The 19512-nt window shown below is 46.4% G+C and overlaps 1 protein-coding gene across 1 annotated transcript in view; it reads right to left on the bottom strand.

Annotated features, from left to right (window-relative positions):
- The window catches only part of ASTN2 (astrotactin 2), an 804644-nt gene that overhangs the window by 162999 nt on the left and 622133 nt on the right, over positions 1-19512 (bottom strand). Inside the window, exon 19 of the mRNA XM_054997263.1 lies at positions 15236-15501. Within this exon, the coding sequence (XP_054853238.1) occupies positions 15236-15501 (266 nt within the window). The remainder of the gene's footprint in view (positions 1-15235; positions 15502-19512) is intronic.

Raw genomic sequence — 19512 nt, forward strand, 5'->3', positions numbered from 1 at the left:
ATCACACTTCTTAGGAGGATGTAAGAAGTTGGCTTGTTGTGCAATAAGACACTTATTAAAGAGCTGCCAGTCAGCTGGTGTGAGAGAAGGTTATTCTGGAAGGACCACGTGTTAGCAGAGGGGAGAAGTTCTGGCTTTCCAAGTGGCTATCTGGAGATGGGGGCAGTGAATGTTCAGAAACTTCTTAAGGACTGCATATTTCCCCAAAGAACAACTTGTACTTCTCAGGATGGCACTCGGATTATTTTTTGGTGGCAATCACAATGTTCTTCTACCGGTTGCAGAAAAGGACTGTTTAATGTTAAACAGGAAAATAAATCAAGAGCAGGATGAAAGGACCCTGCAGGTTGAATGCATGGAAGTATCCGAGTCTACGATGTTCCTGCCATTCCAAATAGGACCAAGAGCTACAAGCACCATGGTCATTGGCCACACATTCACCCAAGAGGAGCAGGGCAACTGAAGGCTGGGAGTAAAGAGCTTGCCAACGGATGCTCCCACTGGGCCAGGCCAGGCTGCACATTTATTAGCTCAAGGTTCATTATTAGTGCCCTGGTTCCTGGCAAAGGGCACTCTGATAAACCAGATGGACACCAGGCCTGCTTCTGGCAAGAAGGGGCGCTTGCCAACTCGTCATCTGATCTTGTACGGCTCTGGCTCTTTTGCATGAAAGAGCATCCCTGGGGGCCTTGGTCTCTGCCTTCAGTCCACACTTCATCTCTTGCCTTTAGTCCATGTTTCTAAGACGTTGCTCAAATTATGGAAGAAAGAGTAAGAAGGGCTTCATGAAATCCACAAGACTTTCCCCAATTCTGTTCCATTTTAGCACCTCCTTCTGTTCCTCATAAGCCCCAGCTTTATTCCTACAGGGTGCAGGTATTCATCCTGTGGAATACATTCCAGTATGTTAAAAAGGAGAGAAGGGGTCCTCTTATGGTTGCCAGGTCCCTGGGGGGCCAAACTGGGGGATGGGGTGTGTGCAGGGGGATACTTACCTCATGCGAGCACAAAGGGCACACTCGCTCCAGAGCATCCTGTATCATGCCTGGAATGATGCCATTTCTGGCATGACACAGAAGTAATGGTCTGCACAGGGCCAACTGAGTGAAAATCAGCCCCAAACACTAAACTGGGGTCCAATTTTCACTCAATTGGATTCTGGTGCAACCTATCACTTCTGCGTTGCCCCAAGAATGACATCACTCCTGGTCCAAAGGAGTTAGCCATGTTAGTCTGTAATTGCAAAATCATAAAAAGTCCAGTAGCACCTTTAAGACTAACCAACTTTATTGTGGCATAAGTTTTCGAGAACCTTTACTATTATTCCTGGTGTGACACACCAGGGGGTACTCTGGGGCATGTGGGAGCACGCTTCAACCCCACCCCGTATTCCTGCACCTTTCTCCCCCACACTGGCCCACTGAGAGGTGGCGGGGAGGTGAATGCTGGGGGTGGGGGATCCCCTGCATCCCTGGGGGTCTGGCAAGCCTAGTTCCTCTGCAGTAACAGCCCTCTTCCTCTTTGTCCTCACTATGCTCGTGAGAACTAGGGTTCAGAAACAGGAGTACCCCACAGTGCTGGCCTCACTAAACTGAAATGATATATAGGATCCCACTGGACAACACTGATGTACACTGGGTTATGCTGTTCACTCACCAAACTCCGTTTACCCAATGAAATCTCTGCAGCAGCCTGCCTTTCTCCTGTCCAAGAAAATAACGTTGAGAGAGGCCTCATTTTTTTTTCTGAGCTGGAACAAGGTTTCCTCTTGCATCCCTACTACCAGAACTGACTTGGCTGGATTTGCTTATTGCTTTCATCCCCTCTTCTGGCTCGTCACAAAATAGGGCTGACAGGTTCAGTGGCAGACCTCCTGCTGGCAGCCATGGTGCCCTGCCACTGCTCGGTAGGGCGGTGGGGGAAAAAAATGAGGGGGGGATTTCTCATTTCAAAGCTGGAAGTGACATCACCATGTCAGGCAATACACTAGGATTCCCCCGAAACTCTATGGTTTTACCACAGAGTTTTAGAAGGATCCTAAAGTGTCACCCCAATTACACCACTTGCAGTTTTGTGCTGGAATGGATGTTGTATCAAAGCGACTCACATTTGAAGGTCCTCCACTTCCAGGAACCTGAATTGCCATTGACGGGCTCACAACCCTATTGCAGAGCAGAGAGACCAGCCAGGCCTCAGCATATCTTCTGTGACAGAAGTTCTGCCTCTCCCTTCTCCAGCCCAAAGAGACCGAATCTAGACCTGCTCTGGGTGGTTCCTGGTGGCCCTTTGAGTTAAGTCCCTGCCCAGCTGTAGTCTAAGAATATTCACTGCTTTGCTTCAGACTAGCCAGGATTATTTTGTCTCCTGACACAGCCAAAGAGGGAAGTTTGAAAACAGGGGGGCACTTTCCACATGGCTAGAAAGTTTCCTCAGTGAGTTTATGTCATAGGCTCAGAGCCAGATGAGCCTCTTGTGGGGAGGCAAGAGACTTTGATGGACAGAAGGGAGTATCTGACCAAAACAAGCATGTGTGGGGAGAAAGGCAGGCAGCTGGCTAAAGGAAGATCCTACCTGGGGTCATCATAACATGGGTGGATCTGGACAGAGTAAACAAGGCAGCACAGAACTAGAAACCAGACTGCTCTCCACAGCTACAGAGAGACAAAGTGGAGAGATCAAGGTGGGGAGGTGGAGTACAGAAACCTTAAACAGAGGTAGGGGGCAAATTTTGGGCCGTCCATAATAATAGCTAAGGAAGCTCTCTACAAGGCATGGGCCAGGCAGCTGCACCGAGAGTTAAACCTGGGATAGTCTGCTACACAATCATGGCACAGCAAAACAAAGTCGACATCTGGAAGGCCATCCTGTCAAGTCTTGACTTCAATTGGCTCCCTTCAGTAGTGCTGGATCCTGTGGTTTCTCCCCAGAAGAAAACATGTCCTGCGCACCAGCCCTCCTATTAACAGACATGAAGGAAAAAGAGCTTGGATCTTTGCCTCAAGCTGGTACTCAGGAGACCTGACTCATTTTTTTTCCACAGTAGTGACTGCAAGCGCCTGCTGGGGGCTCCTTCCTTGCTGCCTGTTATGAATTACTCTTGACTGACTCTGAAGTCATAGGAATCCCTCTCAGCCAGAGCAGAGAGAAGGGAAGTGGAATAGAGGAGATCCTGGAGGAAAAGCCTGGACAGGAAGGCTATGAGGAGCAAAGAAATGAAACCCCCCTCCTCAAAAAACAGGCACATAACACTAAAATAAAGCCATTTTCTTTTTAAAGATAAAAGAGAAGAAAGAGAAGAACCAAATGGGGAAAAGAGAAAAATAGACTAGATGTTTTTTTTAAAAAAAAGAAACTCCCTATCCAGAGTTTAAAATAGCTGGATTCAAACACTATGAGACTCAAAAAGATGTAAACGAGTTCTGCTTACATTTTATACTCCAAAAGTGGCAATGCAGTGGCACTTCAGCCACAAATCAAGCAGCCATTTCTAAGTCCATGCTATCTTCATTCCATGGAAACAAAAAAACTCTCAGGTTGTCCCAGAAATTCCAAGGGTCTTTTAAAAAGTGGACAGCCAACCTATTAATATATAAATCGAATGTTGTTGTTGTTGTTATTGTTGTTGTTGTTCAGTGAAAAAAATATGAAGAAAGCACACAACTTAAGCACATAAGCCCTGAAAGAAAAGTAAGCCCTCACAGTCTGATCAGACATGACCCATAAGATAGCTTGAAGGAAAAACTGTCCTCAGCTGCACATCTGAAAGATTTGCACAACTTTATGGCTGACGAGACTTAATGACAAACAATTGTGTGTGCTGGACCCTGAACAGGTCTGCGTCAGAGGGCTGTCATTTATAAGCACATACCTGCCAGTTTGGCACACAGACTGTTCACTGGTCACGGAGAGGAAGATGTTTTTCTTTTATTGGTTCCACTGTTTGCAAACAGTTCACGTCTGTTCATCAGGTTACTTTTTCACATATGCAAAAAAGCACTGTACCACTGACAATATTTCATGCACACACCTTCTCGTACAGCCTGATGGGAGCCCTACTTTCCTCTGCCTACTTCCCTCTGCTAACGCTGCATGCTGCTTGGCTGTATTTCAGGTAAGCAGTGAGCAAATCAGCCAGCCAGCCAGCAATTATAAATACTTACTATATATTTTTAAGTCTTACTGTTTGATGTTTAAGTTTGTAGTATCACCTTTATTTCATGCACGCACATTTTTGCACAGCAGTATAGAAAGTGTCATTGCCTCCTCACATCATTCAGTTATCTAACCCATCCAACCATCTATGGCACTGGGTACCATCAACTTATCCACCTTGCAGATGCAAAAGCCCTCAGAAGAAGAAATGAAACTCAACCCCCACCACAGCTATTGTGGAGCTTCCAACCTGTCTGACAGCTGTTCCAGGCAGACAGTAAACAGGCAAACAGATCAGATGTTCAGCTCACAGGTGACTGCAGCTGTCAAACATGGCAGGTTCACCTACTGAGTACGTTTACTGTGTTCATGGCTTCTCTAGTCATTTAGTAATGCATGGATAGCTTATGCTAAACACAACTTTTTCCATATTTATGCATTTGCAAGAAGCTAGTCAAAAGTCATCTCATGGGAGTTTTGACCCAGACCCTTAGGAAAGATAGAAAGGTTAGGAGGAGGAGAGGAAGGGAGGGTTGGATGTGAAATGAGACACCATGTGATGAGCAACCACTTTTGTTTTGCTATAGGGACAAAACAACAATAACAAAAACAAACCAAAATCCAGCAAAGCTTCTCCTATTGACAACTTCCAACATTCCTTTCCCTCTGGACAAAATAGAGCAAAACCTCTGATCTTCCATTTCTTTGGTGAAATATCATACTATGCATTTGGCATCAGAGATGCAGCCCTGAAACACAAAACTGATGAAGGAGGCCTTGTGAAGAAGTAAAGAACACACTCTGTTCCCCTTAGCATGGGTGTAAGCCCACAAAGATCCATTTTGACGTGGGAAGAGACTGGTTTTGACACATGTATGCTTGGGTCCAGCAGGTACAGAGAGTAGAAAATGTCTGCATTAAAGTCTCTGCAATGGATAATCTTTCTACTGCTATTTATAGTCTTATCTCAATACAGGATTTGTGGGATGGGTTCTTCTACCTATTCAAGACTAGACATGGGCACGAACAGAAAAAAACCCGCGAACATGGTGTTCGTTGTTCGTTGCCATCCACGAACAACGAACATTGATGAACATGACCTGTTCACGAACATGTTCGTTGTTCGTGGGGGCCAGCAGACCCTCCTCCAGCCATCAAGATCCCTACCACACTACTCCTAGAAACCTTACCTGAGCAGGCAGCAGGAAAGGTACCAGTAATAAACAATAGCTTGGCCCAGAGCCTGGCAGCAGCCCTGGAACTTGAAGAGGTAGATCCCTATCCCACCACACACAAAGAAAATTCAAGCTCCAATGCACTCTCCCTGTCTCTCTCTCCAAATGTCAACAGCAACTGTCTCTCCCTCACTGTCTGCAAAGCCAGAGCTGGGAGACCCCCTCCCCGCTGCTCTTTGCTTCCTTGTAACAAATTTGGAGCTCCACACTTGAAAAGAAGACCTGCCTGTCAAGCTAAATTGGGATTCGATTGGGGTTTCCAGGGCAACAGCAGGAGTTCAGACAGAGTTCAGGCAGTCCCTGCCTCCAGTTGCCAAGGGAATTGATTGCAGGTGCCAGATTGTCTGGCTTGACGAACAGCAACGAACAGCAATGGACAAGGCTTGCAATGACCACCTGTTCGTTTAGAATGGGGCCTCATGAGCAGCTTGTTTGTGAACAGCTGATTGGGCTGGTCGTGGCTTTTTTTAGTTCATATTGCTGTTTGTGCCCATCTCTATTCAAGACGCAACCCCCTTCTTATTTGGAAAGGGTGAGAGATGGATGCCGCAAGTACATGCGTTCCACAACCAGCAAACATAAATACACTAAATCTGGGGTAGTGTCCTGGCTACCGGTCACTCACTGGCTGCTGTAGAGTATCTCATGTATCCTCTGGAAGACCCAGAAAAAGATCACAAAAAACCCTGGTCTGGGCTTATTTTTACAAAATAAAACAGGACTTTTCTCTGTGCTCCTCAGCCAATAACTTCATTTCTGCTGCTCTTCCTAGTTCATGTTATGTTTCTGAGACACAAGAAAAAATGGTAACTTGTGTGTGGGGGGAGAGTAGCTCAAGATATTTTTTAAAAAAAATATTTAGAAGTAGCTCTCATTAAAGAAAACGTAGCAACGCTGGCTCTAGATGGCAGACAACATGGCGAGGACAGGGGTCAGAGGACAGACATTAATAACTCTTTGTCCTTGGAGAAAGAGCAACAACGGCCAAATTATGGGCATACAGCCCCCATCTCAGGGACTAGGAAAGAGCAACAGAGAATCTGAGGGAGAGACCCAAGACTGTCCTCTCTGGTAAGTGAGAACTGTATGTACATTGCATGGTTTCAGGACCAGTTCTGACATGGCAGTTTCTCCAAAGAAGCCCTTTTCCAGTAACTCTCAGCTCCACGTGGATAACCACATGCCAAAATGGAATATTCAAGTGGTTTTTCCAGGTAAGACCCATAAGCAGAGGCCTGAGATTTCCTGCTCATGGATCTTTCATGAAAGAAAAAAAAATATATATATATATATAATGAGGGATTTTCCAGTCCCACATAAGGTTTTCCGCATGCATTTCTCCACAGAAATCGTTCCAAAAGCATTTTGGTGAAGGAAAACATGATGTCAGAAGGGGCCCTTCGCAGGCTCCACCAATCACTGTCCGTAATGTTTACCCATTGTCTGCTGGCAGCCTCCACAAATAAGGCAACTTCTGCCCAAGATGTCACTCAGAGTTCTCCTGCCCCTCCCTCATTCCCAAGGGAATAACAACAACAACAACAAGCACACTTGTCTTTGCTTAAAACCAGTCCTGCACCATGCATTTGTTTAACATGCCCCATCCATGCTCCCTCCCACTGCAAGTCATCTTTTGCCAACATTTGTAGTCTGCGCTCCCCACGTCCAGCTGTCCCTGCTGCCTGGGCATACTCCGGGTGAGGCTGAGAGGCTTCTATAGGGACCAATCAGTCAGTGTCTAGTTGGTTTATTCTAGGCGCTGGCTTCTGCCACAAAGCTAGGGACAGCTCACTTTTTGCTGAGCTGCCAAGGACACCCTCCACCTACCCTTTTTAGCTAATGCAGCTGATTATTTTGGGTTGGGGGGGGGGAAAGGGGTTGGGGAAACCCAGTATAGTTTTGGAAGCGAATGAGACACAGCGAAAGGCCGAGAGGCAGGACCAAATAATGCCAAGGAATACTGCTTCCAATGGCTCTTTCTACAGCCTGTGGTTCTGCAACAGCCCAGGCTCCGGACAGGTTTGTGGGGATTTGCAGTCTGAAAATGCAGAGCTCTTGCCTTTCAGCAGTTCCAAAAGGTAGTACAGAATAATGAGGAAACATGCCTGCCCCAACATCCCCTCCAGCTCCTTCTCCATTTCTCATGCTTCTCTCCATATACAGCCACGTCCACCTCCATCTCTTCCTCATGGCCACTGATGTCTCGACGTTCTGGGTGGCTGAAGCAGCCTCTCACCAAGGCAAGGCTTCCATTGTTTAGTATATTGCATTTTGGGGATCTGCAGAAAGTTTTGTTACCATCTGCCAAGGATTAGGTGAAGCATCTGCCATCTGATGCTTGGCAGAGAACACTAAAACTTACAGCTCTTTTCCCACAATCCAAGGTGGAGGCCATCTTGGTTTGATGGGTTGCCTTGGCAACCCCAGATGGCAGCTGAGATCTCACAAGGTGTTCTTTTGAGACCTTGACTTAGTAGGAACTCTGTGGTGTGCAGACATCACTGCCCGGACCAGTGTGGAATGTGCCATAGACAAGGGGGGTTGGTACTGACAACAGACCTTAGTGGAAGGAATGAAATTGCCATGCAGGAACGTGCAGGGAAAGGCAGTCTTTCAATATATGGGCCCCTGACCATAAAGGACTTAAAGGTAAGTACCAACACCTTGAATTGGACCTGGAAATTCTGAAGGGACTTCAGAATAGGAGTGACCTGATCCCAGGAGCTCACCCCTGATACTGGCATTTTGTGCCACTTTCGTTTCCAGATAATCTTCAAGGGCAACTCCATATCAAGCATGTTACAGTAATCTAGCCATCATGGATCAGTGAGGCCAAGTCTGACAAGTCAGCTTTCTAACTACATGTGCCTGGCTGGGGGGGGGGGGGCATTTTTGCTGTTACGGACCCTTCGTTTTTCCAGCAGGATACAAGGATCCAACAAAACTCCCAAACTCTTAACAAGACCTTTTGGAGAAAGTTGCCCACCGCTGATGGACAGTCACATTTAAAGCAGTGGCCCTTCCAGACAGCACCACCTGTCTTATCTGGATTCAACTTCAGTTTGTTCTCCCTCAGCCACTTGACAACCACATTCAGGTACCAGGCCATGACAAAGAGCAGCTGTTGGTGGCTTACTCAGAGTAAGATATAGCTGGGCATCATCAGCATATTGATGTCAACCTGCTCCAAAACTGTGGACAAACTGTGGGAAGTCTTATTAAGGGGCCTTACAAAAATATTAAACAACATGGGAGACAGCATAGAGCCTCCCCCTCCCCCAAATGGGATGACTCAGCACCTCCCATTGCAACTTTTAGTGAGAGGTCTGATAGATCAGCCCAAAACCATTTTAGCACTCCTCCTACCAAGTCCACCTCACCTTTCAGGCACTTCAGCACATCACATGGTCCAGTGTATCAAAGGTAACGGATAGACCTAACAAGAGCAATAAGTTACATTTCCCTTGTCCATCTGGAGACAAAGATCATCCAGAGGAACCACCACTCTCCCAAACCCAGGCTTGAAGCTAGATTGAAAAGGCTCAAGAGCAGACGTCTCAACCAAGGATTTCTGGAGTTGCTATCTATTCAATAACCTCCCCCCGCCGCAAGCAAAGGGAAGGTTAATACACACAAACACACACATTCACACACAACTCCATCTCACCATTCCAAAGAGGATCAAGACAGGAAATTACACCCAGAAAACATCAAACAGTAAACATTAAACAATTAGGGCTGAAATCCTAAACATGCTTACAAGGGAAGAGCAAGATTTGAGTACTAAAACAAATACACAAAAGAATAAATGGACATAAATCTGACATTAAAAATCACAACACTCCAAAATCAATGGGAGAACATTTTAATCTTAAAGGACATCCCATTGCTGACCTAGGAGCGGCAGCTCAGAGAAACCTGAAGGGAGGATTATAACCCTGAGGTTGCTGAAACCGAATTCATTCACAAATTAAGAACAATGGAACTCCGAGGGCTGGATAGAATTCTTATCTCACTACAGATGATAATTTTCTGCATTTCCTCCCCTGCTCTAAGCAAGCGGATTTCATTTTGCACTGTACTTTTACATCCTGACTCTGTTCTTTGCAATAACCCTCCCATCTTCTCACTGGGATACACCTGCGCAGAGATCTCCATTCCTACTTGTATCTTGAACTAAGCTTGACTCTGGAAAGCTTATGTTCTGGGAAATCTCATTTGTCTTTAAGGTGCTCCTGGACCTAAATTTTGCTCTTCTCCTACAGACCAACATGGTTGCCCACCTGAAACTACGCATTCAAGGGAGTAAGTTCTACTGGATTTATTCTGAGTATACATACTTAAGATTGCAATTCATAAACCCTAGTCCGCAACAAATGCAAACAGCTCAAACTAAAGTACAATACCACTAAAGTCACCCCAACATGACTTCTTTAATAGCCGATTTTGCAAGTCCATCAAATGGCAAGAAAGCAAGGGACCTGGCACTTTCCAGAGAAAACCCGGTTTCCAACTGATGGTAAGCAAACTAATGGGAGGAAGGAACAGGCAGTCAGAATCATAGACTCATAGAATCACAGAGTTGGAAGGGGGCCATACAGACCATCTAGTCCAACCCCCTGCCCAGTGCAGGATCAGCCTAAAGCATCTCTGACAAGTATTCATCCAGCCTCTTCTTGAAAACTGCCAGTGAGGGGGAGCTCACCACCTCCCAAGGCAGCTGATTCCACTTTTGAACTACTCTGACCGTAAAAAAGTTTTTCCTAATATCCAGCCGGTACCTTTGTGCACGTAGTTTTAGCCCATTGCTTCGCATCCTACCCTCTGCTGCCAACTGGAACAGCTCTTTGCCCTCCTCCAAATGACAGCCTTTCAAATATTTAAAGAGAGCAATCATGTCCCCCCTCAACCTCCTATTCTCCAAACTAAATATTCCCAAGGCCCTCAGCCTTTCCTCGTAGGGCTTAGTCTCCAGACCCCTGATCATTCTTGTCGCTCTCCTCTGCACCCTCTCGATTTTGTCCACATCCTTTTTGAAGTGAGGCCTTCATATGGCGGATCGCAGATGCATGGGTTCATACCAGGCAAGACCACCTTTCACCCAATCATCCTCTGGGTCTAAATGGCCCACCTAGTCCAAAATCCTTAACGTTTCTTCCATCAGTGTCCTGTTTTTACAAAAAGCCAGGAAAGAAATGTGCTTCCCTCAAGGCTAAGAGCCAAGCTACAAGTGATGCCTGACACAGGTTGGACACTTGTCAGCTTCCCTCAAGTTTTGATGGGAAATGTAGGTATCCTGGTCTTACAGCTTGGCTCTTCATTTAATTGAAGTTTACAGAACCCCCCCCACACAAACGCAGCAGAGGGGAAGGGGGAGCCCAGTCAGAGCCCGACGCCTGCACTCCCCTCCCGATTGCATGTTCTCCCTCCCATAGACAGCCACTCTGTAAACTTCAATTAAATGGAGAGCCAAGCTGCAAGACCAGGACACCTACATTTCCTATCAAAACTTGAGGGAAGCTGACAAGTGTCCAACCTGTATCAGGCGTCACTTGTGGCTTGGCTCTAAGCAAGTTCCAGCTTCTCAGAGCCAAGCTACAAGTGACAAATTACTCTTGCCTGGCAAGTGAACAGACTCACATGTATTCCTCCCTGTTCACTTGCGCTCCACTTGATCAAGTGAAGAGCAAGTGAATGGCAAGTGAACAGGGAGGAATACACGTGACATGAGTCTGTTCACTTGCCAGGCAAGTGTAATTCGTCACTTGTAGCTTGGCTCATAGTCTTATTCTCTTGCCAGAGAAAGAACATCAAAGGGTATCAACCAGGAAAGTCCAACTGCAAAAGACTGGAAGCATTCCTTGAGAGATCTGGGTGCTGCATGTGAACTACAGCATTTCTGTTTTTGATACTAATCTTTAATATGATTTTATTGCAAATATTGTTTTGAGAGCCTCCTGGGGCTAGAAAGTGGGATGTACACCATTAAATAAAACAAAACAACACTGTTATTGCTCAAAAACCCTGGAAGCTGATAGCTGAAATTACGTAGACCACAGAGACTTGCACAAATAATACTTTATTGGAATCACTGCTTTAGATCACAGAAATTGTGCTTCTTTGGAGTCTGGGGCGTGAGGCACATGAAGCCAATATGAAAGCCATCATATACACTTCAGAAAAGAGAAGGGTACGTGCAAGGAAGGCCAACTGGGTGCCAGGAAGGCCAACTGGGTGCCAAATGTTGGGGCCAAAAGCCAACCAACCATCTTTTTTTAAAAAGGTATTTCCAATATACATTCTTAGTATGAGTGACACTGAGAGATCTCTGTCTTTCGGTGCTACACCTCTGAAGATGCCAGTCACAGCTGCTGGCGAAACATCAGGAGCTACAATGCCAAGACCACGGCGATACAGCCCGGAAAATCCACAACCACCATCATTCTCCAGCCGTGAAAACCTTCGACAATGGCTGCTTCCACACACGTTGGATGATCCACTTTCAATACTCTTTAGTGAACATTTGAAACTGATTTTCCATGTGTGGAACAAAAAATCCACTTCAAAAGGATTGTGAAAGTGCATTGAAAGTGCATTATTCAACGTGTGTGGAAACGGCCACTATATTCTTGGTATTTTTGCCCCTGAGGTGACTTTGAATTATAACCATTAAAACAGCAACTAATCAAACAAAACAAAACTATAAAATCAACCAGCATTAGAAGTGGCAAGACAAATTTGCAGTTTTCAGTATCCATAGCAACAGAATTCCGCTTCCCCCGCACCTCCCTACCAAGGAAATAGAACATTTTCCTCTGGCTTAGAGTTGCCAACCTTCAGATGGTGGCTGGAAATCTCCTGGACCAACAAAGATCAGTTCCCCTGGAGAAAAAATGGCTACTTTGGAGGGTGGAGGGCTTTATACCCTGTTGAGGTCCCTCCCCAAGACCAACCTCTCCAAGCTCCACCCCCCAAATCTCCAAAAATTACCCAACGTGGAGCTGACAGCCCTAAGATGAACATGCTCCGTACCAGGCAAATCTTTGTGGGGAGGGAATTCTACAGAAGAAACCCCACCAAGAAATGGCCCTGTCTTTGATGCTCACCCATCTTGCTTCATAAAGCAGGGGCCTACTGAAACAAGCACATTCACCGAAATGGATCTGAATTGACCAGTGTATGTGGCAGTAGAAAGATTACCAACAAAAAGACTCCCGCTAAACCCGAGGAGCTTGTGATCTAAAATGTAATACGAGGAGAGGCAAGAGCAGGAGGCAGAAAGGATGAAGATGAAAATAAAGAGGGAAAAGAAGGTAGGTCCCACTCCAGTTCAGTTGCCCCCGATTGACATGCCAGAGAGAGGGGGCTAAAATTGATGTACACGGTAAGGAATGAGAAACAGGTGGTGGAAGCAGCTCAGCCCAGTATGCATGGGTGGCCGTACCTTCACTCACGGGGATTCCTTCCAGACCTGCAGCTCTTGCTTGACCCACCCACAGCCACTGCATGCTGGCTTCTTCTAAGGGCTTTAATCAAGCGCAGGCTGCAGTGCAAAGATGACTTTAAACAGGTCTGTCATTTTTGGATTGGGGATCATATCGGGAGGGGGAAGAGATGTGGAAGACAGGAAATAAATCTACACATAATTAACATTTAAGCTCCTTCCGTGTTTTGCAAGCGAGTAGAAAGGAGAGCCAAAGACGCAATCCCCAGGATGGGCCATTCAGACACTAGGCTTGCACCTGTCACTGCCAGTGTAACACTGACCTCCAGTGGCCAGCAGGGGGCAAGTCTCCAAAGGGTCTCTCTTTTGTGCCTGACTGTCTGCACAGGTACCTTGCAAGAGAGGAATAAAAAGCTTCAGAAAGCTACTAAGGGGATTTGGGTTCCATATTCTGGTAGTTTTGGGCTTCCAGATCTGCAGCGTGGCCACAGTTAGTCTGTCTTTGCTCAAAAAATGTCACAGTCCTTATGAAATGGATTATTCAAAGAAATTTTTCTAATCAGAAGGGACTGAGAAAAGAAGACACGATTATCTTCATGTTCTATTTCTATTTACTTCCTCCCTTTTCTCATTTATTTAAGAAACAACTTCTTCTAAGAAGAAAAAACTTCTCATTAAACCCCACCTGCTTAACTACACAAAAACTTTGCTCTGACTGCACAAATCCCTCTTTTGCAGCATGCATGCATGCTCTTTTCCCTCTTTTGCAGCATGCATGCATGCTCTTTTCCCTCTTTTGCAGCATGCATGCATGTGCGTGCATGCATGTGCACACACACAATGCCTCTAGCTGCAAACTAGAATAAGCTCTACTTTTTGCAACAAAAAGCATTCCTGTAGAAGACCAGATACTTGAAAGACAGCGACACTGACCTGGGTATCCAAACATACGAAGATTCTTTTTTTTCTCTGCTCACTCACAAATCTCACTTCAATTATTCATTCTTTTCATAGCACAGTTAAAGTTAAAGGTTTTTTTTTGCCACATCCACAAAAAGGGACTGTCATTTTACAGACTGAGGCTGACCCTAACTGAAATCACCCCCCCCCCCAGTTTCCTTTTCACAGCTAAGGAGGGTCTGGAGCCCAGTGGAAAGTACTGAATCTACAATCATTGCTTGCGTAGTTTGGACAACACTCAGTCCTTTCCAGTAAGCCCAACTTTCAGAAGAGGGAGCACATAATATGCCGGCACAGATTTGCTGCCAACAGGCTTCAGAAATTCATAATAATCTTTCCACATCCACCAGCATGATACTTTTGAGTTGTCCCACTTCCTAGCCCTTATATTTAAGGGCACTTGCTGTATGGACTGAGGACTTCAGTTCCCCTGCCAGCATCAGCCAATGACACGGAGAGGAGAGTCTCCCCGAGGAAGCTAGGCCAATGGCCCCGAATTGGTATAAGACAGGATACATGCAATGATCACAATAGAAGAATAGCGAATGGACTCAGGGTCATTCATTAGCTAATCTTCTGCTGTGGCGATCTCATGTAGCCAGTGGCATAGCCATCTCAGTCTTGCCTGCTCTGACAGTCAGTAAATAGGGACTTTTTCAACATCACTAGCTAGAGATGCCCAAGAATGAGACCAGGGTCTGGCTCTCTCTGAGAAGGTAAATCCGTGTTATGGCCACACTACTTCAGCTGAATTGTGGAATTGTGTCCCCTCCATCCCCAAGTCTAGAAAGCTAGCACTTCTGCTCTAGCCTAGCCATGCTAGTTTTCTATTATTAGGGAGGACTTGATAATATAAGCCTGAAATATTAAGATATTCAGCCAAGACACAGGTATCGGTAAAAACTAAGTCCGGACTGTACACAGCATTTTGACTGGACAACAATTCCAGGGTGGGAGGAGAGCTTTTAATATGGCCAACTCACTTCCCTGGGAAAATATGCTCTGGATCTTTTGGTGCTGCATTTCTGGGATACCTGCAGGTGGTCAGGTATCAAATAGTGAAATAGGTCCTGACCTAACCCCAGCTGACTAACCGTGCATTCTAACGGTATGTCTAAGAGGCATCTATGCAGGATTTCTGGGCATGATGGTTAAACTGTTCTATCTTTGGTTTCACCTTTGTTTCAGATTAAAATGCTTTAACAATAGGTATGTGCATGGCTTTATACATTATAAGATCCGTCTGGACTCCCTTCAGCTCAAAGCCTTCCAGCCACACGCTGAGATGGCTCAAGCCGTGAAAGTTGGAGTGGGATCCTCTTCTTTATTATGTCCAGATCTGGCTTTGGCTGAGACGGGTTTAAAAGGGAAATGCAGATGGGAGTCAGTGCGTAGTTATGAGAGCACCCTTGTCTTTCTCTCTGTGGTGCATCACACCACTCACCTCCCTCGTTTCGTTATCCTGGATCAGCGTGTAGAGGGGGACCACACGGTTAATTTCCAGAAGCACGGGTGTTGGACTGAGCTGCTCTTTCCCCGGGCGGCGGCACAAGTGGCATGTGGAGGGGCAGCGCCCTTTCTCTTCGCAGCGGATCTCCACGCCCGTGATCAGTTGATCATCCGACAGCATCTGGGCGGTCAGCAGGCCTGACAGGTAGGTGATGAAAGGCATAGACTTCAGCTCCTTCTTGTTGCCAAGTTCCGTTGTTTCTGGTTTGGAGCAAGGAAAAGAAGGAGGGAAGGACAGAGGGAACAAAAGCAAATGAGAAAAGCTTGGCTCCGAGGAGGGCCTTCCACACGAAAACGTTAATTTTAACACACTGCACTGGACGCTCTGCAAATTGCTTACTCTGCACATAAAGGGAGGAGCGAGGGGCTGTTCTGAGAGTCTGTGTGGTGTAGTCAGGGGTCATTTCATAGAAAAAGAGCTGGAGGAACTCATAAGCATAACTCATTAGCATAACTTATCAGCAACTGCCAGGCCCCTTGCCGTCACCGGAATGAGTCATTAGCATAACTGATTTGCATATGCCACACCCCCTGAGATCACCTATCCTGGCTGTTTTGGACCCAATCCTGGTCATTCAGGGCTGAAATTGGGCCCAAAATGGCAAGAAGGGGCTGAAAATGGCCGAAAAGGGGCCCACAATGGTCAGGATCGGGCCGCTGCTGAGCGGGAGAGTGATCCACCACCCATCAGAGGCCCGATCCAGGCCGTTTCGGCCCCAATCCAGGCTGAAACGGGCCCAAATGGCCGAGAGTCAGGTGGGCAGGGCCACCGGTCATGTGACCTCTTTGGAGAACTGCCGGAACTGTGTTCCTGTGCATTCCCCCTCAAAATGAGCCCTGGGTGTAGTAGTTTGAGTGCTGGACTAACATCTGGGATATTCAGGTTTGAATCCCCATTCTGCCATGGAAGCTTGTTGGGTAACTTTGGGCCAGTCATACGCTCTTAGCCTAACCTACCTCATGGGGTTGTTGTGTAAATAAATTAGAGGGGAGTTGAATGATGTAAGCCAGATTGGGTCTTCATTGGAGTAAAAAGGAGGTATAAACAAAGTTAAAAACAATAGCTTTTAACTCTGAGACACCCCTAATTTTTTAAATGAACCCCTCCACCCTTAAACAAATGGGCTGGAATTTCAAACTTGACCGTATCTAGGGGGAAACAGATATTAGAAAAAAAATTCCCAAAAGCCTAAGCAGGGTTTGAAATGGTGGGGGTTTGGGGATATCACGGGCATGACGATGTCACTCCTGAGGAAAATCCAGAAATGATGACGGGTAACTCTAAACTTTATGGTTTTGCCACAGAGTTTCTGGTGATTCCTAGAGATATTCACTTCTGTGTCATACCTGTGTTGCTGTCATGATGTCATGCCCATGATGCAGATATTGTTAAAATTCTCCCTGCCACTGCTTGAAGCAGCAGCTGGCAATGGGAGCTCAGGGTGGGGATCCTCTTGCCACGACCAGAGGCTTAGCAACCCTCTTTTGAATGGCTACCATAGAGCTTCCCCTTTGACTCTCTATGTGGTCAAGGACTATCTTGTACTGTTCTAGCCTGCCAGTTAAGATCCAAGCACTGCTCCTGCCTACAGAGGGGAGGTGGGTGGACAGCCAGAGACAGGGCTGCTTCAATGGTCACACTTCACCTTAGGAATTCTCTCATATTCAGGGTTTGGGTGAAGCCCATGTCGATGTCCATTAGGTGCCAGGCAGGAGCGGCACCAGGGTTTCTGGTGCTCACGGCCAGCCGGCTGGCCGGCCGGGTGTGCGCATGCTTGCATGCACACGCACCAGCCTGCTTGATGATGTCACGTGTGATGTCATCACGGGTGTGCGCACGAGCCAGCCCGATTGCTGCAGTGGGTGGCTGGGACGGCGTGCAGATGGCCTCCCAGCTCTCCCACTCGGTTGCCCTGTGCCGCCCCAGATGCCTGCCCGCGGCTGCTGCGCCCAGCCGTGGGGTGTGTGCTGGCAGCGGCAGCAGCGCGGGGCGGGAGAGCTGGGAGGCTGCAGCACTGTGCCACACACTCCTGCCCCTAGCACCTCCTCCGGCACCCCCTCTGGTGCCCCGTGCCCTGAGGCAACTGCCTACCTGGCCTCAATGGGCGCGCCATCCCTGGTGCCAGGCCAAAGCATATCTTTTTACCTAGGTTTTTAACTAAGCGTTTCCATCTCATTTAACTATTTTATGGTCTGTTTCTATTCTGAGGACCATTCTATTAATATTTTAGGCAGTTGAATGTGATTTTGTCTTGTTTGTATGACTTGCTTCATTATCAATTATGTTGTTTATTGTATTGCTTTTATTTTTTTTAGGCGCCTCAAACAGGTCTCTGGAGAGATGGCATATATGTGTGTAGACAGCCTGCATATATCCTCCACTTCATTATGTACACTGATATTGTCTACACCTAGATGCCATCACGAGGAACTTCAGCAGCAAAAGAAAGACAAACCCAGATCTTGGGAAGTTGTCACATATGCTGGCGTAATAACCGCAACAAATGGGCATAGGAGATGTATAGCAGTGCTTGCATACACAGAGTATGAGTTGCATGTTACTTTAGAAATTGAAAGAGCTGCCAGGACCCCCAGGGGTGAAAGCGAGGGATGGGGGTGAGTAGAGTGGGGGGGTAGTCTGCATGCACGCACTCTGGAGTGTTCCGCATCATGCTGGGACATCATTCCAGGGTGACACAGAAGGGACAGGTTGTGCCAGGAGTCAAAATTGACCCCCAAATACTAAATTGTGGGGTAATTTTTATCAATCAGCCCCCAATTTAGTATTTGGGGTTAATTGGACCAGTGCAAACTGGCACTTCTACATCATGCCAGGAATGATGTCATCCGTGGTGTGATGTGGGGGTGTTCCAGAGAGTGTGGGAGCACGCCTCGCCTCCCCACCGCTACATTCCCACATCTCCCCCCCCTCCCGCTGGCCAGGTGAGAGGTGACAGGGGGGCAGAGGGTCCCCCAGCTCCACTGGGGGACTGGCAAGCCTAAAAATGGACTTTGCACTTCACTCTCTGCCTCACATATATTTAGGACTTTTGCAAGAACAAACTAGCGCTTATCACATAGTTCCTTGCCATATTACATCACTTTTGTGAGGTAAGCATATGGGGAGGGGGTGGATTAGGTAAACTACCAAATTTCACAACCACCATGGTCCAGTGTCTACACTTTGGGTTTCTTTTATGGTTACTGAGTGGTTCAGGACACACTTGTGGTTGTCATTCTTTTCCCAAGTAAAACAACAAAATTAGATTATAAAACCAATCCCTGTTTTTGTATAAAAATGACATGAAACATAAAAAACGCTGTTAATATGGTGCGAAGTAAGAATCCTTTAAAAAGAACAATCAAAATGAGGAAAATTAGCAACTAATAAGCCAAAAATAAAATAAAACCTAGTAAATGTGCATCATACTGATGCAACTTGGCATCATGAGAACGGATGCCAAGCTGCAGGTGACATATGGCAACTCCAGAAGGTTTCAAGGCAAGGGGAGAACAGAAGTGGTTTTCCATGGCCGGCCTCTGTGTAGCAACCCTAGGTATCTGTGGCGGTCTCCCATCCAAGCGCTCTTAACCACTACATCAGACTGGTACACTGTGTTAAGTTAAATATTTAACACAAAAAACTGAATGCAGAAAAAAAGAGAAAAGCATTTGCATTGATACAATCATAAAAGGGATGAGGAAAATGTGCATGAAATACACTTGGTAGTACATCTAAATGAGATGTAGACTGAAAAAGAAGCCAGGGTCATCACCTTTTCTACCTACTATCTGATCTAATTTTCCTTCAAGGGGCTCAGGACAGCTTACATTTTTCTCCCCTTTGCAATTTAATCTCTCATCAACCCTGTGAGGTAGGCTCGGCTGCACAGCTGTACTTTGCCCAAGGTTACACAGTGATCTTAATGGGAGAGCAAGGATTTGAATCAGGGTCTTCCCAATCCTAATCCTATCTGAAGAACTGAGCTGTGACTCACAAAAGCTCATACCCTACGACAAATTTTGTTAGTCTTACAGGTGCTACTGGACGCTTGTTATTTCCCAATCCTAGTTTGACACTCTAACCACTACACTGCACTGGCTGTCAAAAGCTTGTCGCAGAATGCCTCTGTTAAATGGCCTGCAATTTAACATTGCATTCTTGTTTGGGAAAGGGACCTTGTCCTCTGACCCATTCCCCCAACCAGGAAA

This window comes from Eublepharis macularius, chromosome 14 (assembly GCF_028583425.1).
Source record: "Eublepharis macularius isolate TG4126 chromosome 14, MPM_Emac_v1.0, whole genome shotgun sequence".
Taxonomy (NCBI): Eukaryota; Metazoa; Chordata; class Lepidosauria; order Squamata; family Eublepharidae; genus Eublepharis; species Eublepharis macularius.